Source organism: Passer montanus, unplaced genomic scaffold (genome assembly GCF_014805655.1).
Source record: "Passer montanus isolate IOZ18808 unplaced genomic scaffold, ASM1480565v1 scaffold17, whole genome shotgun sequence".
Taxonomy (NCBI): domain Eukaryota; kingdom Metazoa; phylum Chordata; class Aves; order Passeriformes; family Passeridae; genus Passer; species Passer montanus.
The window spans coordinates 13,129,435-13,156,554 of NW_024364270.1; the positions used below are offsets into that span (position 1 = coordinate 13,129,435).

The following is a 27,120-nucleotide window of genomic DNA, read 5'->3' on the forward strand; positions in this document are numbered from 1 at the left end:
TCTACACCCTGTGAAGAGGGTTATCTTTAACCATATCTCTGTTATCTCTTACCCTCTTATTAGTTGAAGACAGCAGTCAGCCTCCTAAACAAGTGCAGTGCTCTTCTTCCATGACATCTGTTCTAGGTGTCCAGCCACCTCAGTCACCATGTGCTGGACTTGCTCCAGTTTGTCAGTGGCTTTCTTGTACTTGGGCAGGGCTCAACACAGTGACTGAACTAACAGCTCACTCAGTTTGTTACCTACCTGGTATTCCACTCAGCCAGTCCTCATCCCTCCAGTTTGCCTGCAGGGATGCTATGGGAGACCGTGCTGTCAGCATGGCTAAAGTTGAGGTTGCTCACATCCATACTCTTGCCATGCTGCTTGGAGAGACACAATTTTTGTCAGTAGAAGTCAGTTGGGTGCTTTAGCATGATTTACCTGTGGTGTATCTCTGCTAGTTGTTCAAGATCACATCCTTGTTTTTCATGTGACTTGAAGTGACTTCCAGAAAACTTGTTTCCATGATAATTCTGGACTTTGCAGTGAAGATTACTGACCTGTAGTTCCCAGTACCTTCTTTGCTCTTTGTGAAAGTGGATATGGCATTTGTCTTTTCCCAGTCGTGGGACCATATTCAATCACAATGTCTTCTGAAAGTATTGCATTTCTGCTTCTCTTTCGGGATCTACAGATGGATGTGTAGGATGTGCATGAAAACACATACACACAGAGCCATTTTGTAGGGAGATACTAGTCAGGGAAAGTCCAGAGCATTTCAGGAGTCTGGACCCCTAAAAGCTGGACTGAGCTGGACTCTAGAGTTAGGTGATCAACACCTTTAAATTAATGAGTCACCTTAGTCACAGATAAGGTGGATCCACCTGTGTACTATTGAACTTGCTGTGTGAGTGGCACCCACTGGCACAGCACCTGCTCATTTATTCAGAAGAAAGGTTCAAAAGCTCATTGAGATCTGCTTTTGGTTTAGTTAATTTTTTTTCTTTTTTTGAGGGGGTCTTCATCACATAACAGACACTTTAGGAACAGTGGTTTTAATCAGAGCATTGTAGCTGAGTAGTTGCAAATCTGTATTATGCACACAACTATAATGTTACATATTTCATCAGATGAGTAAGCTAAAAAGTAGTTATACCATCTGATTTTCAGTGTGATCGAAGCTGAAGGTAATCTGTTGTGATATTTTGCTGATGCACTCAAATGCTGCTGGAATAGAGCAGTGGAATAACAGCTTTGTGGTGGATACTGTTAGGTCCAGTTTTGCATTGGTCTGCAGTTTTTCTGAGAAATAAGAAATTTCAGACTATGGTAAACTGATGCAGGTTTCTTGGTTTCTTTGTTGTTAGTGCTAACTGCATATTCTAAAAAATATTAATTGTAATCTCACTGAAAAAGAGGTCAGTCCTACTAAAAAAACTGCTACACTCCTATTAAAAAATGGTTTCAAACATATACATTATCAATCCTCTTGTGTGTCTAGCTAAGTTATCTGGCAATGTGTTTAATGTATTTATTTGGCTGTATGAAAATACATAATTTTTAAAAGTTTGTACATAGTTTTGCAGTTTGTCTATTGTTTGCATTTTGTCATGGGGTAAGGGGCAGTGCCTGAATTTATTTTGTATATTTTCTTGAGATTTAACAGCTTAAGTCTTTCTAAGTTTCTTTTCATCTGAAAGCCTTATATTTAGTAATTAGGCCTAAACTTATTCTACTTCAAGTTTGTTTGTTTTTAATGTGAATTAATTTGATGGTTTTATTTTTACTTCTGCCTCTTTGGTAAAAGCAGTCAACTAGGTTAGCCATGCTAAGCCTGTTAATAGATTCTATTCTGAACTTATTTCACCTTACTGAAAGTGTGTTTTTATTACTTTTTTATAGTGGTGGAATGTAACTACTGGAGAATCCTTACAAACCTTCTACACAAATGGAACAAACCTGAAGTCAATACATGTGTCCCCTAATTTCAAAGTGTATGTGACTGTTGATAATCTTGGCATTCTTTATGTACTACAGAAGTTCTGATTAGTGGTCTGAACACTGCGAAGATAACTAATTTTTAAGCTGGAGAGAAGATTTTGCTTTGTCTGACAGTCATTAAGCTGTGAATTATATTTAATTGTTGTATTCATGTATATTTATGTATTTTAATGCATGTTTTTTCAAATGAACTTGCATTTAATCTTGTTTTTAATAAGAATGAATATGATCCTTAAATCTTGATTTGCATCTTAAGTATGTTGCTTCCAGTTTTGTAAGGAAATTATATTAAGATTTATTCAAATCAGTTGAAATTAATATTAATAGCAGTGAAGAAAGAAGAAGCGAGTAATACTTGGAAATTATATTTTATACTAGGGCTGATGGCTAAATGCTCTCCAGCCATGAACACAATTGTGCAAGATGCAAAAAACCCTTTCTTTGGTGCAATGCAAAGATTTTCATTTAGTACAGAATGGGAAGAAGCAGGGGCATTCTTCATTTGCAAAATGGAACCAGCCATGTTGGTGCTCGACGTTCAAACCAAATTGAGAATATGTTCAGTTTACAGCAGCTGTGCCTCCCACTTGCAGTAAGAACTTCCATGCTTCAAACCTGTGGAGATAAAGCCCATTGTAGCAGGGATGAGCTGTTCCTATTAAAGGGAACATCCTGAGTCTTCTTTTCTCATGGCAAAATCTGAAATTCAATATTGTAATTGAAGTGGAAGAGACTGTGCCACATTTCCAGTCAAAGGATGAGTACAGCTAACCAGCTAAAATGAGAATGGAAAGGGCTTAAAAGTTATGTATTGAAAATTATAAGAAGGTGTGAATCTTAGATTTTTTTTTTCTTTTGGAAATAACATTCAGTTTATACTATGGAGACACTTTACTGTTGTCAGCTTTGTTTACATGGGATGCTATGCCCAATTGATCTCTTGCCTGGTAATATGTGATTTTATGTTTTTTTAAAATTTTTTTTGGTAATTTTTACAGTCTATTTATAGATTCAATATAAGGTAGAAATATCAATGTTTTGTACTAATTGTACTTGACTAATGCTTTCTGAATAATTGGGGAGCAATGTTTTATTTGGTACCTAATAAGTCTTTTTCTATTCAATTGCCTCTCAACTGCTATGAGCAACTGCACAAGCATTAATATGATTTTCATATTTTTGTAGCTGACAGTAGAACACTGTCTAACTACTTGATTGTAAAAAGTACAGTAGCAAGTATCTAAACTGGTACAGAATAATGAAATTTTTACTTTTAGTATTTTTTGTGTGCATTTCATAAAATTTAATAGGCATTCTTAGTATTTCCCTGTTTTTGACAATCACCAGTTTTTCATCTTTTCCAACTTGAAATTCTACTCTTTCTAAGGTGCTGTTGAATACGGGTCAGTATAATCAAAGTACTGCTGGCAGAAATATAAAGAGAAGAAATTCAATAGAAAAGACCATGATGTTTTGTATTCCAAGTATGTACAGTACTTAATAAAGATGATCCAGGCAATATTGGCCAAAGTTGTAAATGAATTTGAATTCCTGAGTCAGTTTTTTTATACCTGGCGTGGAGGGGGAGTGCTGCATCTTCTGTTGTGGTTTTGTTTTCAGTCTAAACATAATGCTGCTTCACAAACTGCATCAAGAGTGCTTTGACAGGTGAGCAACAGTATTAAATATGGGTGTGGAGGAAAAAGGAAACAGAGAGAAAACAAAGTCTTGGAATATGTCCACAATGTTCAGGACAGAGTTGCTTCTGGTGTCCAGTTTGTAGAGAGCCCATCAGAACCCCCTGAGTAGCTGAGGATCCAAGGAGCAGGAAGCTTCTCTTAGCCAGTATCCCTCTATCCCAGAGACTGTGCTGTCCTTACTGCTTAGGACCCTGTCAGGCTGAACTTAGAGACCCAGCCAGGGTAAAAAGTACAGGAAAATATTTCCCATGAGGAACCAGGGCAGAAAGTTCTCTTCTCTGAGATCACTAATAAAATTCTGGTGATAAGAAAAAAAACATGATCAGAGTTTAATGCAAAGAGCAAATGGTGCATGAGCAGAGTTCAGAGACAATTGCAATTTTGAAGTGACTAGGAAGGAAATAGCATAGAAACTTTAAGAAATGTGAGATAAATACGACATGCTTGGATGTTCTGGAAGAAGGACAGCACAGAAGTGCTTGTTGCTGGAACTGAGGAAGCTGTTCTTCACAGGTGATATTGGGATGGTTGCATTCACATATGTAGAAGTCTGGAGTTGGCCGTAAGTATTTAAAACTGAGGTGGATGAAGAGAAATAGTGATGAAAATGTCTGAAGAGCCAAAGAATAGATCTGATTTACAGGAAAAGTATATAAAAATTCAAGAGAAAAATCATTAAAACAGGCGCCAGGAAAGCAACTTCTTCAATTTGAAATATTTAAGAAGACAGTTTACTTAATAAAAAAAAAAGTCTTGCTGTATCATCAAATTTGGCTGTTCTCTTAGATGTTACATGTATTGTAAAGGAAGCAAGAGAATTTGGCTAAAAGCAATTTTTATGTAGATTGAATATTAGTGCTCCCATTATCTTTTTAAATGTCAGATCAAAATGAATCAGTCTACATTCAAATTTAATTAATGAGTATTGTCAATTTTGTCTAATTCTATAACTGATATTATAATGTGTTTTTCTGAAAACAATTTGTATACTTCCTATTAACCATGCCTGTCAGTTTCTGTAGAAGTTTTGAGTCTCTGCTTTGTCAAACCTACAGCTCCTTCACATATCACTTTTTTCTCTTTCCTTGGGAATTGTACCCATGTGTGATACAGCTGCTCTAGTGGATGCTTTGTATTGCTTTAAAGTGTACCATTCCTCCAACTGCAGTGTTCTCCTTCCCCCTCTCTTATCTTACACGGTTGTTTGAAATAGAACTGTGCACTAAGTGCCTGAGGTTTTTCCAAATAGATCTCTTGTAGTGCTGGAACGAGGGGGTAGAACTGGAACTGATAACCTGTTGCCAGTAGAGGACTGGCACCCACCCCAAAATTTTGCCTCCTTTTGAAAATTGCGCAGTTAAACTTCCCATTACAGAATGCTGTGCAAATCACTGCTTTGAGGAGGTTTTTACAATTTTTTAATTCAGTGAAGTCTCTGTATGGGGCCCAGCTCCCCAGGTTGTATCTAGCTGTGGCTTTTGCATTCTCTGGAAAAATCCCTTCACCCAGGATTTTCTCCTGGGAAGCTGAGATGCCTCAGAGAAAAAGGAAAACAGTTCTTATCTCATTTGCTCCTCCTATGTTGTGTTCACGTGTGGAATGTGTTTGGAGATTGTTTACCCACAGGTGATTGTTTCACTGGATTCTGGTGGGAGTTTTGTCTCATTGGCCAGTCAGTGCCAAGCTGTGTCAGGACTCTGGAAATAATCACAAGTTTTCATTATTATCTTTTTAGCATTCTGTAAGTATCCTTTCAGTATTCTGTAGTACAGTATAGTTTAGTATTCTTTAATATAATATAATATCATAAAATAATAAATTAGCCTTCTGAGAACATGGAGTCAGATTCATCCTTCCTCCCTGCCACAAGGGTCCCTGCAAATACAATATCTAGCTACAACACAATCTGTCCCTATCACTGCTCTCCCGAGGTGTTTTGCAGGAGCTGATGCCCTTGCAGGTTTCTGGGGAAAGCCAGGCTGAGAGACTCTGACTCGGGTGGTTTCCTCTGCCCTGCTGGAACAGAACATCGCAGGGAGGCTGCCTGCCCTCATCTCCCAAGACAGCACAAATCCAGGATGGCAGCAGATTGCAGAGAATTCAGGTATGGTTTTGCAATTGCTAGCAGAACACAGCCTTCTTTTGAGCTCTTTGGTTGCCCTTTCTCCTTCATAGCAACTACGGGCTCCATGGCAATGCCCAGGAGTGGAAAAGTCAGCCTTGGGGCTGTATTTGCCTCTGGTAGGACACCTGAGTTCTCAGGTGTATTTGTCCACCTTGTGCTTTCCTCCTCTTTGTGTCTACTATGGAGGCACAAATTTATTTGGGTTCATAGATGGTGATGATGATGCCCAAGAGCTCTGAGGATTTGGGGCATCTTATTTCTGTCTTGATTTCAAGAAAAGCAGAAGCCAAATGACCTTTACTGTTTGGAGGACAGGGAGGGTGCCAGATACTTTGAACACTTCCAGTATGATTTTTTTTTTTTGCTTTTTCTGTGCTCAGTTTCACTTTGTTCTTTCAAGCTAGGAATGGGGCACAGTCACTGGCTCTGCCAATATGCAGTAAGATGTTAAGCTGAGACCAAGCTTGTTTGTGGCTGGAACTCTGCAGTAGATTGACAGTAGATTGATTGTGTTTTTCAGCACTTCAAAGCTTCTGTGGCATGTGCTGCTATCCATGTTGATGTTGATATTGATGTGGGCTTTTTTTTTTGGGAGGTGGGGGCCAGTGGGCTTGGAGCACAGATGCTGGCTTTTCTTGGGTTTAAAGAGGCTTTTCTTCCAGGTTAATTCACTGCACAGCTTTCTTCTAGGAGGGGATTTTATGAGAAAACTTGCAACTAGATTTAATAGAGGCCTAGGCTGAGACTGTTAGGGTGCATCCTAAAGGAGTATAAAGGAGTCAGAATTTCAGCCTGCACGTGTCATTGACAGCTCCATCACTTCCTGTATCATCTCCTACAGTTGCACTTGAGGGATATAGCACAACTGGGTGATAATTAGACGAGAACTATTTAAGCTCCTTGTGTGTGTTTGTTCAGGAGGATGAGAAAGCTGAAGTATAAGTGTTTCAATAGGCACTTTCTCTCTTGCGGCCTGACTGTTTACAGAACAAATTAGCTTCCTGTGCTTGTTTCCATTTAACAAACCATATGTTGTACATAGGAGAAGTGCACTGAGAATGGTTAGATTCATGTCCTTCAGGCTAGAGAGGATTCTCCTTCTGTACTCAAGAGGCATCCTCTGAGTACTACTTACCATGCTGCAATTAGATTCCATGTGTTTATGTGTATTTTTAATCTCTTACTGTATTAGCTTCCTTCAATTTACTTGTGTCTCTGATTTATTTTAGCTTTGTTCAGTTTCTGTAATAATGTATGACCTCAGATGAGTTTTGAAAATCATGATGTTTAAAATAATTCAAAATGAGGCAAAGAAAAATTTACACATTCAAACTCTTCAAAAGTAAACATGATGCTCCTTAGGTAAAGCGTGTGTTATTTCTAATTTATAAATGCACATGAAGTATGCTTGATATTTAAAATATCTTTTATTTTACTTTTCTGAAGGATTAGGTTCTTCTAATTCTTCTCTGTAACTGTATAGAAAATATAATTTCTGTATCACTTTTCTACAGTACTTTCTAGCACATGTGATAGCAGTGTTTTATTTCTAAAAATTACATTATTTGCCTGCCATATCCTCCAAAGACAGTAATAACTGTTCATATTCCTCTTCCTCATTAGAGTCAGTATTTGGGTTGATAAGACTTTGTAGCCTGCTGGTTCAAACTCTTACTTCAATGCTAAGAAATCTTAGTCTTGACACATTTTGAGAGCACATTTTCCTGTCCCAGAGTAACAATGAAAACATTTCTTTTTGTGCTTCCCAGTTATAACTACTTAAATTCCTCCTTTAATTTGATATTGTGATCAGTCCTGGCTGTTGTTTATAAGCCCCTAGGCAGAAGTAGTGTAGGGAAAAAGAGATTAAGGAAAGCCTGAAAAATATACTTATGGTTTAACAGCCCTGAAATAATACCTGAGAGGAATAGCATATTTTTAATTTGAGACTTGGAAATGCTTAGAGCGTTTTTAGTAGAGAATAGATGAATGAACAGACATAAGCATAGGCCAATGGAAATTTGTCTCTAAATACAGATCAAACATTTAGATCTAAAGAATCCAGCCTGAAGCCAATAATCATGTCTTGATGGTTGAGCACTCAGTATCTACACAATAAGGTAAGATATACTTAAGGACGCTGGTAGCTCCTGATTTTTTCAGTGTATTTGCACAATTTCTTAAAAGGTGCTGTGAAGTTTATTTAAATTCAGTACGGGATAGCAATATAGGTTTATATTTCCAGCTGAGATCTTGGAGAGAATGTGTGGTCTAACCAATATGTACCTTAAATTTCAGGACTAGAAAATGGACGAGAAACAGTTTTAAAGAGTTTGAACAGCAGAAATGTTGCCAAAATTTTACCTCTATTTGAGTATATGTTTAACAATAGCATGAAAAAGATCATCTGAATGTGTCTGAGTTTTCTAAATATTTAAAGAGATGTTTTATTGTCTTGCAGATGTTGCACTCTCAGTGTATCAAAGCCAAAGAGTTGTAGTTTCTCCAATTAAAAAATTATAGAGCAGATACTATTTTAAAAAAAATATTTCTACGCTATCAAAGATTCAGGTATTAAGTTGTTGTTTTGAGTCAGTAGCTGTTTTTTTATAGTCTGGAACACTGGGTTTGAGGAAGATCTTACAGGTACACATTCATTCAAAGTAATGGTTGAGAGGCCAAGCTGAACTTGTGGAAGAAATGTTTTTCACTATGAAATTGTATCAGTGAATACCTGCCAGAGATAGGTGCAATTCAACTGAACTTCATGTTACTTGGAATTTTCTTCACAGCATATTTTGATAATTTAAATTTGATTAAAAATATATTAAACACAGTTGGTGGCAATAAGTGATAAGTCTACCAATTAGAGTGTTTTATCTCCTTTTCCCAGAAATATCTTTGTTGAAAGGGTTAAACTTTTAGTAGCTATAGAAAAAGAAGTCTATTCCTTGAGCTATGATCTATTTTTCCTCTTAAGCTTCTCCTAGATGTGAGCTCTTTACATGTTGCAGTTTCCCAAGCTCCTGTACTACTCCTTACATCTCATTTTTAGTCCTTAATTAATTATGTCAACCTTCCTTCAAATGAGAGGTTCCACTGTTCAGGGTTCTAGTATTGGTAGTGTGAGGGGAAGACTCACTGCAACAAAGTTGAATTTCATTGTTCTTTTTTTTAATCAAAAAGTGACTCTGTGGAATGGAACATTTTCTCAGTTTGTGTTCTGGATCTCTCGTTTCTTCAGCAAGTAACAGTAAAAATAAGAGTGATCTTTAACAAGCTGTTACATTTATGTGTTATATATCATATAGCTATTTTTTTGCTAAAATACAAATTTAGGAAATTAAGATCTTCTCTGAAAATTATGATCCTTTCTATATTTATTTTTATTTTGCATACAAATTGCATCTTCTTCTTTTCAAAAATTAAACCACAGTGCTTCCAGCTCATGCAATTTGTCCCTCCATTTTGCTTTACTTATTTTGCTCTTTATTTTAGTCTATGATGGATCACACATTACTTTAGGATTGTTATATATCTGCCAATGAGTTTGTTTTGTTTCTCATTTGGAAAATGAGAATTTGATCACAGTGAATACTTTGAGCAGTTAGCAGCAGATAGAAGAGGTCTTAACTTTGTGAGAAAGAGTGTATCACACTTTGGATGTCTCAACTGGAATTAATAGGTATGATAGGAAGCAAGGGGCTTGGAACTTGAGTGTCTTCTGTTTAGAACGGGTTTTTAGCTACACTTGAATTCTAACAAAATGCTTTTTCTATTGAAAAAGAGATTTGTTTTGTGTTTCTAGATGGACTGTTCATTGTTGCTGAGATTCCTTGAAGGGAAAAAGAGGAATGTTCTCAAACCCGGCTAGAATGTCAAAGTGAGAACAGCTGAGTTAGGTATTGTAGCCCAAGGACTACAAGGGGAGGACAGCAAAAATTCTTCCCCACAGAAATGAAGACACGACTCGAGCAGCCACTGTCAGAGATGAGTGGCACAGGTAATCCAGCAGCAGTGGCACATTCAAGGTGCAGCTGTAGTGGTGTTTTTGTGGTGACTGGCAAAAGTAGCACTTTTTTTAGCAGTGAAGCACTTTTCACTTACCATTTGAAATGCAAGGTTTGCTCTTGCAGATTCCTGGACTTTTCTTTTTCATTCTCTAAGCTACTTTTAGAGGCTGTGTTGAACAGGATTTTCAAATAATTCTGGCATTTCCTTAAGGACTGAGTAGAGTTTGAAAACTGGGTATCTTAATCCATCCTTCCCTTTCAGAGTTGTTTTTTTCCCAATAAATTCTTGTTACACTAAACAAATGAAGCCATATAGCAAACATTTCAGTAATCAGGCCAACATAAAGTACTCATAAATTATCACCAAGCAGCTCTAAATCTGTCACAAACTTTTACTGACTGGCTCACAGAAATGTTTATGTAATTGAGAGGAACTATAGAAAGGAAGTTAAATCTCCTTTTACAAGTTAAATCAACTACAGCGAGATGAAAAACACCCACACATTTGGCTTTGGATCAGCAGAGATGTTCTTGAAAAGCAAACCTTTATGAAATCTTTATTATGAAACCAATTTCAAAGTGTAAAAGATTATGAGTTTTCCAGGTGTCATGATTGTACTCTGCTTGCATATTCCTTGTATAACAGGGTATCACCTTGATCAGGGAGTTACAGAATTGGAATCATTCCAGCAAATACATTTTGACATGGTTGGGAGCACAGATGTAATGTAGGATGTGTAAAAGCTGGAGAGCTTTGAAAAGGGGCCAAGAAGTCACAGTTCCACAGATGTGAAAAAAGCCACCACACCACCAAACCTGCTGCATAAGATGTTATCTTACATGACATCCCTTTAAAAAAGTTGTAGAAACTGCAGTGCAACATATATTAAGAGATGATCATTATAATTTAAAGTGCAAATTATGAAGTATAGGAGGAACTGATAAGGGTTTTTAAAGCAAGGAATGAAATACCAATAAGAAAAGCAAGTGAGGGATTAATATTAAGCCTATGTAATTAACAAAAAGAAGGTTATTCCATTGATCACAGTGACACAGTTTTGAAATATGATGTTGGAAATATGGCATTGGAAATTGATAATTTTAACAGAACAGGTAGCAAGAATGCATTTGCTCAAACTCGAGATTTTTGAATCACCAAGCCTGAAAGAAAAATTGTTATTTGTCTGCAACAGATAAGATGAAGAGTCCTTTGAATCACACCTAGTAAAATTCATCACACTTTAAAAAAATGTGAAATTCCAAAAGGTTGTGAATTGTTGCAGTTCTGGTGTTTTTAAAGAGGTGACCAGGGCAATTACTGACCTGAAGTCAGTCCTGAGGAAAACAGTGGAAAGACAGATTTGCGGTTATATGGAAAAGTAGAGTCTATTCTGAGCACCACAGGATTTTTCTAGGCATTACTGGCTGCTGTGGTTTTTTTGAGAGACTGGTTTTGGCAAATGTTACTGACAGATTTCCAGTTGTTTTGCTTATTATTTTTTTTACTTATGATTTTTATTTTGTTCTTAATGCATCATTGTCAATACATGAACTTTGGATTTCTTAAAGGAATTCAATTTATTATCAAACCATATTTTGTTCTGAAATAAAATTGTAAAATCATATACAACAAAGGAGTTAGCTCTTAATTCCTACATCTCTAGGCAAAATTGAATCTAAACAAACATCTCAGGTAAACATTCTGTTTCTGCTTAAATGCTTCCAGATTTTCTCCATGTTTCAAACGTTATGTGTTATTATAAAGCTATTATTATATTTCCTTGCTTTACATGTCACACCTAAAAACAGGTAGAGAAAGGAACTTCAGAGACCCTCTGATAATGTTCCTTGCCTCAGGTCTGCAAAAATGCTCTAGAGAAGGGTCTGTAATAAAATACTAGGATTCAGAGGTTTTGTTGGTCATCAGCAGACCAGGAGGAATTTCATTCTTGTACTGGGTAATTTGATCTTTAAATCTTTTCACCTTCCTATGAGATTGGCTTTAAGATATGCAGTATTGAACGCAGGTGATCTGTACCTTCAGGTGCAATAGATACTGATGCATTTTTGTTTCCTTGCAGATTGCATCATCCAGGCCTAGACTTCTGGCTGGGAAACAGGTATCCCCAGAGTCAGATTGGCAGGAATATTTCCCCCCATCTTTTTATTTGTCTATGAAGCAGGCTGTATGTGTCATGAGCTGCAGCTACTTAGGTACATCTCTCTAAAGGGCTTTCCTGCCATGTCAGGGGCTGGGGATCATATTGGCACTGTAATAGCCTTTTTTCCCTAGTACTTGTTACAATCAGTTGAATTTTCCAGGTTTTTGAGGTACTTAGTTAACTCTTCAAGTTTTATATAAGTACAACTGAGTTAAATGTAATGGCTGTGACAGAGAGATGGCCATGGTGAGTGATCTAATATCTTTTTATATTAACTTCAACTCATGCACAGCATTCCCAGACACTTGTATGTTTCAGTAGATTCACTCAATTCCAATGCAGAATTGTTCACTTAATCCATCACTGATACTTTTATAGACTTGCATACTGTCTGGGGGGTAAATTGAATAAAAGAATATTAGTCTTTGCAACATTAACTGAAGAAAGAAGTAGTGCTATCCTCAGCTACATACATTAGGATATTTTTGCTTAGGACATGCCTAAGCCTGACATTCTGTAGCCTCACAATTATCACTATCCAATAATCACAAGTGGAAGATTACACTGTATCTAATGCAGTTTTTAAATTAGTGTGGTCTATTTCTTTTTTTCCTCATGGTGTCACTATAGGATAAAGTTAATGCTCATTGGGTATTCTCAATACTGGAGCATATTTCCATTTCCTTTGTCTCACTGGCTTTCTGATTTTCTTTTATATGTTTAGAAAATATGATAACAAATATACCACCTTCAAATTTGAACATGTTCTCTCAAGCATTGGCCTATTCTTAACACTGAGCATGAATTTTTCTTTTTCTTTTCCTATTTTCTTTCTCCCCCTAAGGATTTAATATTAGAATGAATTTAGCTTTATATAAGGGTGTGGAGAATTTGAGCAGTTCTAATGACTTGAAAGTAGGAAATGCCATGTTTGAAAAGACAAAAAGGCACACATCTTACAATCAAGGGAGCTTATGAAGTTACACCTGTGACTGACTTCATCACACATAGAAACTGTATGAATCACAGAACGGGTAAGGTTGGCAGGGCCCACAGTGGGCCCCACCTCCCTGCTCAAGCAGGGTCATCCTGGAGCATGTGACACAGACCTGCACCCAAGCAGCTCTTGAATATTTCCAGTAAGCTTCATCTTTCCTTATGTTGTTGTAATGTGTTTTGAATTCAGCTTTTATGACTGCTAGAAAAAGCAGTTTTCCTATCCAAGCTTAGTGGCAAGAAAAAACAGGAGAGAGAGAAAGGGAGAGAATTTGGTTTCATTTACAGACTGATGGCATGGATGCCATTTTTGTCTGCCTAGTTGTCACCACTTCACTCAGACCTACATTCTTGAATATATCTAGGTACTTGACTTCCACAGAAGGAAGAAAGACTTTATAAAGGTGGCACTTTAAGTAGGATTAAAGAGAAATTTTCTTGTGGACTTTGCAAGAGCAGGAGCCAGCTGGAGATGCTGTTTCCCATTCAGGCATTTGGAGCACAGCTTTCCTGAAAGGCAAGGGCTATAGGTCATTTCTCTGCTTTCCCTCTTCTGCCTCTTCAGCAGGACACTGGTGTTTGGGCTGGTTGCACTCAGGCTTGTAATGAGGATGAGTGTGACTGTCTAGTCAGTAGGAACAAAATCATCCACCACTTCTACAAAATCTACATCCAGTGCTTCACTTGTGGCCAGCCTCTGTCTAGCTCAGGGTATCAAGCGTGAAAGTTGACGAGAACCAGCATATGGTCAACCAGAATCAGCATGGCCTGATAGCAGTAGAGTCAGTTTGCTGATTTAGCAAAGAAGATGTTTCACCTAAAGAAGACAAAGAGCACTGAAAAATTACAGAATTTTTCAGTAGAAGCCTAAGAATTATTCCCCTGTGTTTTCCAGTGGGCTGAAAATCCTGCCAGGATTTCCAGCCAGTTGAGAGTCCTTTATTCTCCCACTCTCTTCAGATGGTTTTTTAATATGCAATAACAAATATCCCTTTTCTTAGATAAGTTCCCACATCTAAATATTGTCTCTAATCCCTATGTCATGTTTCTCACTTATGTGCTTGTCACTGCCATGCAGTTCCTTCATGGAGTCAATTGTTCTTTGGGCTGGTACTTTGGAGATAGTTAAGTTACTCTTTCTAGATGGCTGTCTTGTTGACATCTTAGACATCATCTTCCAGTGAAATGTGAAGCAGGCCAGCTGAACAGCATATATTGAGAGAAATCTAGGGCAAAATTAGAGTCCTGCATGTGGCACAAAATGCCTGTTTTAATCTGGAATGGGAGATAAATTACTCCACAGTTGTATGTGCATTAGTTGTCTAGCATGCTGCTTCTTTTCCAAAGGACGGACAAAATCTTCACAACCTGTCCTTCCAAAGGACAGACAAAATCTTCACAACCTGATGATTCCCTTGCCAGTGGTTACCATTTTACGGCCATGCCAGTTTTTGGTGCTGAGGTGTTGACTTTAAACTGCAAGGCATGTGTACTTTGTGGCTCTGCAGGCAAAGCAGCCTCTCACAAACCTCCTGGCAGAATACCAGAACCAGAGATGCTGAGTGTTTCTTCCTGCCAGCTCTGAGCAGTGGCTCTTCTGGCTTTTAATAAACACCAGGCCAGTTTGGAGGGGTCACTGCATCCAGTCTCAAATGCAACATCAACATCTGCTTTAGGAAACCCTCTAACTCAACAAACACAGAAGTTCCCTGTTGTTTGTCAGGACTTTGTGCAGTTGAAGCCTTGTCTCAGCAGCAGTTTTTTACTGTGCATATGTGGTGGTGTACCCCCTCTCATGCTGGCCCACACTATGATTTCAGAAATGCTTGTTAGGCCTTGGCCTTGATGAATGACAGCTCAGCTAAGCTCCTTGAGCTTATCAGAAACACTGTGTGCTCCCAGGAACTTATTTTGGCTAATGAGCTCCTGTATTTTAGCGAACAGTCTTGGAAACCTATTTTTCTTGCCTGCCTAAAAATGCAAGTGTAACACTGCTTTTACAATTGAGCTTTTACAGAAAGTTACTGACCTGAATTGTGGCCAGGATGGAAAATTGCTGTGACAAAAGAAAACACTCTTGCAACTCTGTAAAGAGTGGTTCTAAGTGAGAGTCTCTGAGCTCTCCTGGACCAGAGAGGGCTGCAGCCAGCAATTCACCCTGAGCAGGACACTCCTCAGAGCGAGAAAATTCTCAAGTTCACTCTTTTTGTAGGACCACTGCCAAAAGCCATCAATGGAACCTGGGCTACCCCTACTCCATGAGGGTCAACTCTTCACCCTTCAAAATGATGCTAAGACATCCAGCATGAGCACTTCATTGATCCTGAGGGGAATTTTTCACAGGTGTGCATCCACACTCCCTTAATGTGTGTCTGCCAAGTGTGAATATAGTATTGCAAATCATTGTGGTTTAAAACCAAACAGCTGCTTCCATTCTCCCCAATCCCCTCCAGTGAGAAAGGGACAAAAAGGCTGAGATTATGGGTTGAGATAATTTACTAGAGAAAAAGCAATGAGAGAAGGAAAACAAACAGTAACAGCAAACAGTACTCATAACAACAGTGTGTAAAAGAGGTGATTTACATACAAAAAGGTGCTCACCACCCCCATCCAGCTCCACAAGGCCACCAAGACAAAGACAAAATGGTGGATGTTACCCACAGCCCAGCAGCTGCATGGCTCTTCCCGAGACAAGAGACAAAGGACAATGTGGTGGAAGCTCCCACAGCCGGCATCCTCCTTCCCCAAGCCAAAGAGAATGAGAAACCAGGATGGACAAACATTCCAAGCCAGACTGTCTGCATGGCACTGACTGCCCTGCCTGCACTGACTGCCCTGCTCCACGTCTGCACCACCCCAGGGGCTGTGGTCACTGCTTTGCTCCTCCAGAAAAAAGGAACAAAATGGTGCCATTTCCACTGTGAAGTCACCTTTCCTTCCACCTGGAACCATGTTCCCCAACGATGACCTGGATGGTTTAGAAGAGCAAGCCATCCACACCCACACAGCTCTAGGCTCTGCCCTGCTCAGCAGTGGTGAGAGGATGAACTGTCCTAGCTAAAACCAGGACACGCATGCGGCATGCACTGTCGGTGTTGATCTCCGTAATTCGTAAGTACATTAGATTCCTATGTAAATTAGGCCTGTGTGTTACTGTTGTGCTCATTGTAATTTCTAAAGAATCTTTTCTTAACTTGTTTAAATTAGGCTGTCAATGAAGTGCTGTTAAAAACTTGAGGCCTAAGCCATTAATCTAGTCTGGCAAAAGCATCTACTCTGAAATTGAGGGTTCCCCTCGTTCCCTTTTATCCTTATGCCTTTCCATCCTTAACCTTTTGCCATCCCTAACCTCCACACAGATAATGTTAGACTGATTTTAGATTGATTGATTTTAGATTTTAGTCCAATTTTTCTCTGTGTGCTTCAACTATGTAGTTCACCAATGAACTGCATCGTGCTTTCACTTTTTTATTAAACCTGCTTTAGCTGATACCTTCACCAGTGATTCTTTGAGCAACCTAAAACACCCATTCACAACAGCATATCAGAGGCCTCACTACTCACCTAATTCTCAAAACCCTTTGTCACCCACACCTCCATTGGATTTCAATTTGCTTACCTTCTCATATCAAATGCAATCTACTTCTGTATCAGCTCTCTTGCCTATTCTCCACCTTTCCACTCTAAGTCAGTCATTGAAATTAACTATTGGTTTTCCAGCATGCAAATGCTCCAGCTTCATATGACTTCTCTGATCTGCCTCTGCTTCCCTTTTACCCTAGAGGTCAAGAACAGAATTTTCCTGACTTTCTGATCCTATAGAGATCCCTACCTTCACTGTTAAGACTGACCACTATCCCTTTACTGCCTATGCACTTCCAGCATACCAGGAACTTAAATGAAAAGTCATCCCAACAAAAAAAGACAAAAGATCAAGTGGTAACTCCTTTGGATTAGTGCAAGTTTGTAGAAGTCCCTTTGGATCTGAAGAAACGACTGCTGAACCACTGTCCCCTGCTAGAGGAGACCCCATGGACTTCTCTCCAACTGGCTTGCACTAGTATTGGTGAGTAGATGGGTATGTTTCCTTCTAAAATCCCAGGTTTCTGCAAATACAGAAGTCCCTCATGTATGTTAATTCTTATCTTTTCTTCCAGTTTAAATTTGCCTGCTGTGGGCGCTTCAGTTGTTCACTGCCTGTGTCCCAAAACCTTCACACTCAATTCTCTGCCCTACCAGTCTTTCATCTGTCTCATCTTTCATCAGTCCTGCTAGTTATTGTCAGTCTCTCTTGCCCCAATTATCTCTCCCAATTGAGTTCAGCTGCTTCCTGTGCCACCTTACCTGCTTGAGATCTCTTTGATGAACCTAGATAAAATTCTTCCTGCAAGGTGGCAGTCCTTCCTGTTGTTTCACACCCTTCCTTTACATCTGCTTAGAGTTTTGCTGCAGCTCCTGTCTCATCCTTTAATTTTAGGGGTCACTCAGCTGCATAAGAGGTGCCCCAGTTTCATACCCTGAAAACCTGGCCCATTTGTACTTTACATGCCTGAAGTGGGTGTGTTTTAACATAACTCCTGCACAAATCTTTACAGGGTGTGATTAAATATGGGAAGTCAGCAGTTGAGTAGAGCATGGAAGGACCAGTTAATTGAGGACTTCAAAGTGTGATGTTTTTACCATCTGTAAACAAAATCTGAATTGCAAACCAAAATTCTCTCCACAGCAATTCCTAGATTTCCTCGGTACAAGATCCAAAGCCCAGTGAAATCAGTGAAATGGGAGAGGCGAGATCTTTCACTCTGATTTTAGTATCCTTTGCTTTAGGCCCCTGATTTCCCTTAGCAAGGATAAAATGATACACAAAGCTGGGACTGTACAACTTCCTTTTATTTTGTGTGCTTTTATAGGATATAAATAAATGACAAAATTACAAAATTTATAACTGGAAGCCCAAGCATATTTACATAAGTATTTGTTGCAGTGAGGCTACTATTTACTGTTCTCCTATACAATTTTCCTTTTGGTACCATATTTTTAGTGTTATTTTTTTTTTTACTGTCAGTTGACTAAGTACATATCAACAGTGAATCAGCAAAAATATGTACAAGGAACTATTTTGTTCAAGTAAATTGAATACTGTATTAAAAGGATGTCATCACTCAGCGCTATGATTAGGTTTAACTAAACCATATACAATTATCAGTTTTAAACCAAGTTCAATTATCCATTTTTTGGAATATACCAACTGATGATTCTAACTGAAAAACCTCAGCTGGATATGAAATAATAATTAAAAAAACATTAAGACAACCACACAATTTATCAATATCTCTATAATGAACTTCAAAATGATTCACAATTTGACTGGAAAGAACAATATACGTTAAAATGTCATTTTTCTCCTATAATGATATTTTTACTGTTATAATTTCAGTTCTACATAAATATACATCATGGTATTATACAAATACTCCACAGACATTAAAAAAATTAAAACACTTTAAAGAAAAAAGTAAGTAAATCTCATTTAACCAAATATTAAGCAAATGCTTAATTATTTTGTTTCATGAAAACATTTTTATTACTTTGGAATTTTTTTCTTTTTCTCACTGTTTTTATTTAGAAAATGTTTTGCAGTAGAATTTTATCAACACTCTTCCAAACAAGCTTTCCGTGACAGAAATCTTGATAGCAAAATCCATGGTTTTCACTTTTTTTAGAACCACTGAGATTATTTTTTTTTTAAAAATACTTTTAGAATTCATGGCTATAGCAATGTTGAACTGCATAAATTATATGGAGGTGTAGTAGAATGACCATCCCACTTTCATTCCAGACTGATCACACAGAACATCCAGTGCACTGATGCTACAACTCTTATAATTTTCATAATGCTGCAATAGCAGTCATTTACTTAACTTTAAAATAAACAATATTTCTCATAATTAATCTGGCTTCCTTCCATAAATATTCATATGTTTTCCTATAGTACTTCTCTTCCATAAAAATATCTAATAAATGTTTTCTGTGCATTATTAATACCTTTTTCTAACCATTCATAAAACTCTGATCCTTTGCTACAATGCAAGAGGTTCTTATTTCTGTAGAGGATCAAAGGACATCAATGATTACATATAAAATCAGTGCACACAGAAATCAGGGTGCCTAATTTCTTGTCACTTTAATGAATTCTTTATTCAACACAGTAATTATTAATGAATTCAGTGGCTTCACAAATAATCTATTTATTAATTCTGGTTCTATTTCAATTAAAAACTGCCAAGATTTAAATAAAAAACCCAATCAAATACTCTACTTGTAGGCAGCATTAGTATTAGTTTAGAGACCTTTTGTTTTTTTTTTTCCTTTAAAAAGTAGAATTCTAAAATAAGAAATCAAAGAAAGCACTGTGGCAGAGTCACAAGGGAGAACTGCACGAAAAATAAGGTTTCTCACTCCTCTTGTGGACTGTAATTTTAAAAGTCTTCATATAGAATCATAGAATCATTCTTCAGTCAGTGCTGCAGGAAGAAGAACATCACCAGAAATGACTGTCAGCCTTTTTTGTTAGTTACAAGGCCACTCATACAGTGCAGTCTTCCTCTCTGCTGGATTGAAACGTTGCCATAAAGGAAAGGCTGTGCTGTGACTGCTTGGCGTGCAAGGCACAACAAGGAACAGGGGGACAGTTTTGTATCAGAAAATTGTAGTTTCATACTTGGTATTAATGCCTCTTTTGGCCTCTTGTCCAGGTTCAACAATCCAGGGTAGATTCGCAAGAGTCTTTTGTTCGGATGGATCTATCTGCTTTAAGACAAATGCAAACATACAGACGGGTTACCATCTCCGTGCACGGCAGCTTGAGCAGAGGGTTTTTCTTTAAACTAACAGGGCAAATCCCGAATTGACAAAGTCGTACAGCAGCAAGTATGGTGGTGTCTACACTCCCATGTACTCATGGCTGCCTTCTTCTTCCTGTTGAGATCAGAGCTGTGTTTACCCCCAAGCTATAGGGCATCATAGTTCATTAAAGCCACACTTCATCCTGAGAAGTCTGTTCGCTAATGAGACAGACGATGGCATCAGGAAATGTTTCTACTTAAGGTTTTATGGAGGAAGATTCTGTGGCAATGGATGACAAAGTGTACAGTCATACATTTCCCCCCCCTTCCCCTCACCCAGTAATTTTCATAAAGTACAATTCTCACGTTATAGTCAGTGAATATGATAGTGTGCGGTCATTTTTCTCCTCTCCCTCCCAAATCACCCTGTGCCTGTGTTCTCATTTAATTTATAATAGTTTTCATCATTTTTTTAAAGGTCTACTGTAAATGAATATTTCTCTGTCATCTCTGCACTTCAGGAGGGCACTTTTACAGCAATCAATGCATATGCTTCAATGAGCTTTGTTTCTTAGGAGTCTGTGATTAATACTGAAAAGGTATATTGAATCCCAGATCAAAAATATAAAAAAAAAAAGAAAAAAAAAAAAAGAAAAGAAGCTGCTTGGTCTGACAAGATAATTGTTAATTGATTTGGATTTGTAATTTGATTAGGATACATACACCATGATTGTATACCAAACAAGTTAGGTGATAGATTAGGAAAGTCCATGAAACCGCAGAGTCTGAGAGGTATGCATTGATTTAACTGAATTAATTAAAGTTCAGTAATTACTATAAGACACAAGACTAACCAAGCAACATCTTAATCTGTAGAAATCTGAAATAAGCAGTTGTTTGAAATGGCTGCCAGTGCTGTGGTGACACAACCCTGCCAGCTGATGAGCAGAGGTGGCATGATGGAGCATTTCTGACTCAAGAGGTTCTTTTATTTGTACAGCTTCTAGTATATAAACTCTTAACTATATAGCTGAATTTTGGATTTTTTTTTGCATGCATTACTACCTTCTACTTACCACTGACTTCCGAATACTAACACGTGGTTTGGGAATAGGTTTAGAGGGTTTGTTTTCAAAGCTTTCGGGGAGGGTTGAAGAATGACCCCCTTTTCGTGCCTGTAGTGCAAGCTGATAGGCCACCTCAAATGCTTGTCCTAGTGTAAGAATGATTTCATAAGCTAAATTCTGGAACAAAACAGAAACAGTTAAAAATGAGGTGAGGTTGAATTATTGTCAGATACATGAAGTAGGGTAGTGATTTGGAATGTAATGAATTAAAATCACGCTGGTAATAGGCTCCTCAGTCTCTGTGATGTTTACATCTGTCATTTGATTTCTCGCTGATTAAAAACAATCTAAAAGTAATTTATTGTATTGAAAGTAATTACTTCTAAACCCCTTGAAAATGTCTTACTAAACATGAAAACATGAGTGGGTGAGTGTGTTGTCATCTCTTTTTAGAACAAGTACATTAACCTTCCCACCTTCCCAACTCATCCCATGTCTGCTGTTCTCAGATCCAGCCCCTCTTGCACTGCTGCAATGTGACATTCAGCCTCACTCTATTTCAGAACTCCTGTGCTGACCCGTCCTCCTCCAGAGCCAGCAGCCTGACGTGCTGCTTCCCTGGGCACATGCCTTGGGGTGCTCTGTGCTCACCAAGCAGCACAGGGAGAGGCTGCAGCCTGGGTGTGCTGCTTTCAAAGGGACAAAGAGCCAGGGCTGGAAGTGTGTACTCCGAGTGACAGATGCAGTGCAGACAGCTGTGTGTGCAGGTCAGTGCACTGCTTCAAGTGTGTGCTGCAAGTCCTGGGGAAGCCTTCTCATGGGCTTGTTTTCTAGAAGTAAAATTGAGCTCAAACACTTGTGTAACAACACTCCTGTAAGCAAGGAGAAGGGAGGTTAGTGGGCATAACCAGGAAAGTCAGCCTATTATGCCTAAAACCAGTTCAGTGTTATAGGTGGAATACTTTAAATCCTCTTTGAATATGGGGAAGAAAACCTATTGAAATATTTATAAAGAATGAATGAGGTATCAGAGGGGTTGATATAAATGTCTTTTCAGTACAGTTACACATCAATGAAAAAGCAGCTGGGAGTCTCAAATTTGACCTTACTCTAAATGGTAAGTGAAGTCCTATGGTAATTTTTCTTCAGGTCTGTGGGTTTGTTTTTGTATATTTATTTTCAGGCTCCTACTGGAGGCTATTTTTAGGATCCTACTAGAGCCTATTTCTGGGTTACTAACTCTGCAATAATCTTTAGAACCCCTGCACAGCAAAGGCAAGCCTGTTGGCTTGCCTCCATGTGATGTCCTACAGTCCCCTTGGAAATAATTCATAAATCTTTGATATGATTCAGATGTTACTCTCTTCTTCCTCAATCTCCATAGCCTATAATAGGAAGCAATTCTGCATTGCTTTGAACCTAGGTGATCCCTTAAAATTCCCACGTTTCTGATGCTTTTTCAAATTAGTTTTGTCTTTACTAGTCAAGTCTAACTGTTAAGTTTGCAGTAAGTGAGAAGGAAATGCAATTCACTTGGAAGTACACTATTTTCAACCCCTTCAATCATTAAAACAAAGTTAAATGGACAAGCATTGCATTTCATGCCTTTAATTTCCCTGAAGAATTTCCATTCCTTTTTTATCACTTATGTATACTGATATAATACAAGCTAAATTCAGCATATTTTGCTCATTATAAGAGCTTCTTATAAAGGTGCCAGTTCTGCTCTGTGTTAGGTCAGACAGAAAACAATTATACTCCTGCAATGGGACTTGCTCTCTGCTGTTACGACTACAGTTACAACAGCAAGCCAGCCAAAATTTTATAGCTTCCCAAATAAAAATGCCTGATTTGATAGCTGTAGTCTCCAAATTATCTCCCCTTTAACTTCAAGGGAAACTGTCCAGAACTGAAAAACACTGAGGCTGCAGTTTGCCAGTGGAGTAATAAAAGAAAAACTAAAGAGCCTGTTATGAAGTGCTCTGCCTTTTAGCAGAATGCTGGACAAGGAATTAAGAGCAACAGAGTATAGTTAAAATTTAGAGAATAATATAATTTGAAATGGAGTGTAATTTAAGTGGGATAAGAATCAGCTTTCATGACAGTAGGAGAGTTTACTATACTATGATGGGATTGTCTGCAGTGGATATTGTTAATATTACTGAGGAATACATCAGCAGGACAAGGCTGTAGGAATGGCCTGTTGGAGAATACCCAAGCTGCAATGCTAGCAGGACTGAGAAAATACACCACACAGCTTGGCACACAAAAAGATCACTGAGACAGGCCTGAAAATTTCGGAGATAGGACTGGAGACAGACTGAAAGTTTGCCATACTGAGGCACAAATTTAGTTTAAGTCCTGCACCTTGTATAAAGCCACTATTATCTGTTTTCCTTTGTTGTCTGTAAAATGAAAAAAAACAGGCCTGCCTGGGACCTGAAAACCATAAGAAACATGTAACTGCTTCTCTGGTTAATAAATATTTGAAATATAGCAAATAAAATAGAACATCCACTGTTCTGTTCAGTATTTGAAATGCAAACTGAGCCATAGCTTGTACATAAATTTCATATATTGTATACTGTGGTAGAGCCTTGACAAAGGGAAGCCTGCAAATGGAAGCAAGGAGGGCTTTAAAACTGTACCTTTTGAAATTTTTAAAAGTTATCTGAAAAAAAACCCCATAGGTAAATAAATCTGGTTTGAGGAATTTCCCACCTCTAGTACTGGGAGAGGATTATGAGGACCAGAGTTGGACAGGTAAAAGCAGGATTCCCTTCAGGACAGGGATGGAAAACCACACCAAAATCCATTGTGGAAATTCTTCTGATGGAATGAGGAGATTATTTGAACTAAAACGTTCAAATAACTTCCAAAGTTGAAAAGCACTTGGCACAAAAGGAAGTGCAGAGGTCTTCCCCTCAGACACTTAGCACGGACACTGCAGAGCCTCTGGCTGCTGTAGGAGACACTGAGTCTCACAGCACCTCAGAAAGGAGACAGAAATGCCTGTGGTGCTTCCCAGGCTGCTCCTTGCTGGTAAGGCAGAGAGGGAAAGGGAGTAAGCCAATGCCTGTAAGCAACAATTTCTGGGAGGTGAGGAATGAGGCGAACTGCCTTGTTTGCCAGGCACTGCTACAACTCAGATCTCCAGCCCAAGTCTGAGTGAGGATTCTTCATCTTTAACTCAGCCACCCTATTACAATGGCTAATTGTTTCCTTACATTTTAACTGGAGTGTTTGTTGTCTTCTATTCCTAGGTGCATTGCACAATGAAGGATTTTCTGATGGAAATTACTTGGGGTATCTCCAATACACAAACCAGAAAGTGATATAGGAGCTGTGTTGATGGTTTGTTTCTCCAGAGGGAATCCCTCACTCATACATTTAAGGCTGCTTAGTAAAAGAATGAAAGTGAAGTGGATCTCAAATATTGAGCAACAAATCCTCTTCTTCCCCCAAACCTTCTCCCCTTCAATAATCTGTAATAATGTCTGATGTTTTTGCAATTTTGATTGTAGAATTTTAACTTTGAGTTAAAGTTAAATGTACAGTTACTTCTAAATAGTACCAGTAATGCTTCTGGTTCCATGTCACTACACTAAAATACTTCCCTACCTATAAATAAATTACATTTTACCCACATTTCCTAAGAAACTGAAGGACCCAAGAGAGTGTTTTTCTCCTTAACATTGCATATATTGTATTACCAAAATACATATGGTTTAAAATGCCTTACATTTTATTGTAGATTTTTACCATTTTAAACCTTAATTTTCTTAAAATGATTGTATTTTTATCCATTGGCAAATGGGCAGAATTGTTTCTATTAGCAAATGGGATGATCAGTTTAACATGAACATTAGGCTTGAAATAGAAAATTTAATTCACACTATGCTTGCACTCTGAACATCTAGGCAGTTTTTATAGAGCTTGTATTTTCATCAAAAATGCTAGCTCCTGAGACAAAAAACCACAACACAGACAGAGGATATTTGAGTAGATAACACCCAATTGAGGATTAGGTTGCAGGAGAAAACTAAGTTAAGAAAGTTAAAGTTTCCATATTGTTTAAAATAGCCATTTAAAGTGCTTGGGATATTAAATGCTCTTCCTAAGGTATAGAAAGTGGACAAAATGTAATTATTCCTGGATCACTTTTCTTCCCTTGCCAAGAAAGGAGATGAATTTCATCTGCAATACCTGAGTGTATGTTTCTGCTTGATTACTAAACCTATAAATGAAACTGCAGTACTTCAAAACCATTAAGTAGAATTTAAATAGACCAGGAGAAATAATAACCTCACTCAATCAGTCTAATTTCTGTTGTTCACACATCACTAAAACCTATATAATGTAGCATCTTGTTGATCATTTTTCTATCTATTTTTAACACAATTTCAAAGTTTTCCTACTCCCTGTGGATACCAAAATGTCAGCAGAGAATTTAAATAACAAAAGCACTCAACCAAAATGCTAGAATTCCTCTAATCTACCTGTACATCTTGTTATTTAAATTCTCCCACACACTATTGCTGTACATGTTAACTATTTCCCCAGTTCCAAATAAAAAGCTGCAGTTCAAGGTATCCTGTTCTTTTGATTTAACTTATTTATATTCATATAAGCTTGTTTCAAGAATTCATGCACATTATACTCTATTAAAATATTTTTTATTGAATGGGTTTGAAGTTTTAATAACACCTTAAATTTCTCTTGTGCACAACTCAAAGAGTAAGTTTTCTTGAAAGTTTTGGACTATAAATCTTAGTCATAAAATCTTTAGCCACTACTTAGTACATCAAATTTGGCTGAAAACTGCATGACTGATTAATTAATACGTGTTCATGATTTCTTGAAACCATAATAGTTTGTGTATCCCCACCTGAATAATATAAGTATAGGAAGAAATGACTAATTTTCCAGCAATATAATAGGAACTCCAAGGACTTTTGCTGAAGTAAAATTTTGAGATATGTAGGCAAGAATTACAGAACAAGGAAATAGGAATTCAATAATTAATTTGCTGCTTTCAAAATAAAGGCAATTTTTTGGTGTGTACTGAGATTTCAGAATGGCTGGCCAAATATACTTGTTACAACCTTTTGGAAGTCTTAGGCTTATAGCTTAGGTTATGAGAATCTCATGTCCAGACTTGCATGAAAAGCTACTTGCTAAGTTTACAGTCAACAGCTGAGGTGACTTATTTCCAGTGGGAAATGAGATATCAAAAAAAAAAATTGCTCTACTCCAGAAATGTCCCTTTGCTATCCCTTAGCAATCTTTTCCTGGGGCAAATTAATGATGCCTTCCATTAATCACCATGAATATATCCTGAAAATGTTTTAACAGAATAAGTAACTATGACGAATAGAAAGAACTATTAAACGAAGTATCTTCTGTAAACTGACCACATCAAACGCAGTGAACACATGGCAGTAGTGGTGATTGGTCTTCAAGTCTTTAGTGATGTACGCAAACGTAGAAAGGTCTTCGGGGTCTTGTGCAGCACAGGAAATGTTACGGATTTCGTGTTCGGCAATAATATTCTGTTTAAAAAAAAAATCCAATTTAAAAATCAATTTAAGAATGAAAAAATCAATTTAAGAATTAAATTTTAAAAGGTGTGGGTTTAGATTCACATTTGCGTTGATCTACTGTACCAAAGTATTTCAGAAATGTCCTAATAAGAAGAGATTTTATATACGTCATGTGAGATCTTGCACAGGTATTTGGGATTTTGACCCTCTCCAATTGCCAATTGTCTGGTAGGAAAGACTCTAGAATATAGAGTCTTCCCTATGAAGCCACTTGTGCTTTGCAGTTTATTCAGGTTCCTTTGACAAAGAGACATCTTTCCTGGCACTCAGGACACAACTTCATAAGATGCTGGTATAGCGATTCGAAATTGTATTAATAGATACAATTTCAAAGCACTATTCCAGCATCTTATGAAGTTCCTGGCTTTTGTATAAAGATCAAAATGGGACACTGTTTCAGTCTACTGACAGACAGGATCTGCTGAAACCCAGCAAGCTCAATGGCCAGGTTTTTGCACACGCTATTTGACAAATTTTAGCTATAGTTCTTCAGGAGAAAAACCCATCAAACACCCCTTATAATTGAAACTGTGAGAAATTTAAAGGATTCTGATGACTAAAATGGTAACTATGGGAGGACCTGGCAGCTTATCTACACTTACTAACAGCAGCATCCTGTAGGAGAG

The 27,120-nt window shown here is 37.8% G+C and overlaps 2 protein-coding genes across 9 annotated transcripts in view; one reads left to right on the forward strand and one right to left on the reverse strand.

Moving 5' to 3' along the window:
* The window catches only part of APAF1 (apoptotic peptidase activating factor 1), a 31,584-nt gene extending 28,059 nt beyond the window's left edge, over window positions 1–3,525 (forward strand). Inside the window, exon 27 of the mRNA XM_039704028.1 lies at window positions 1,885–3,525. Within this exon, the coding sequence (XP_039559962.1) occupies window positions 1,885–2,028 (144 nt within the window). The 3' untranslated portion in view covers window positions 2,029–3,525. The remainder of the gene's footprint in view (window positions 1–1,884) is intronic.
* Window positions 3,526–17,848: 14,323 nt separating this feature from the next.
* The window catches only part of ANKS1B (ankyrin repeat and sterile alpha motif domain containing 1B), a 411,921-nt gene continuing 402,649 nt past the window's right edge, over window positions 17,849–27,120 (reverse strand). For 7 of the 8 annotated variants that reach the window (XM_039703948.1, XM_039703945.1, XM_039703944.1 and 4 more), the window contains 3 exons: window positions 26,306–26,443; window positions 20,901–21,068; window positions 17,849–19,789 (listed from right to left, as the gene is read on the reverse strand). In XM_039703948.1, coding sequence (XP_039559882.1) covers window positions 19,679–19,789; window positions 20,901–21,068; window positions 26,306–26,443 — 417 coding nt within the window. In that variant the 3' untranslated portion in view covers window positions 17,849–19,678. Of the gene's footprint in view, window positions 19,958–20,900; window positions 21,069–26,305; window positions 26,444–27,120 lie in introns of all 8 variants that reach the window. The other variant, XM_039703947.1, reaches the window with a different exon arrangement.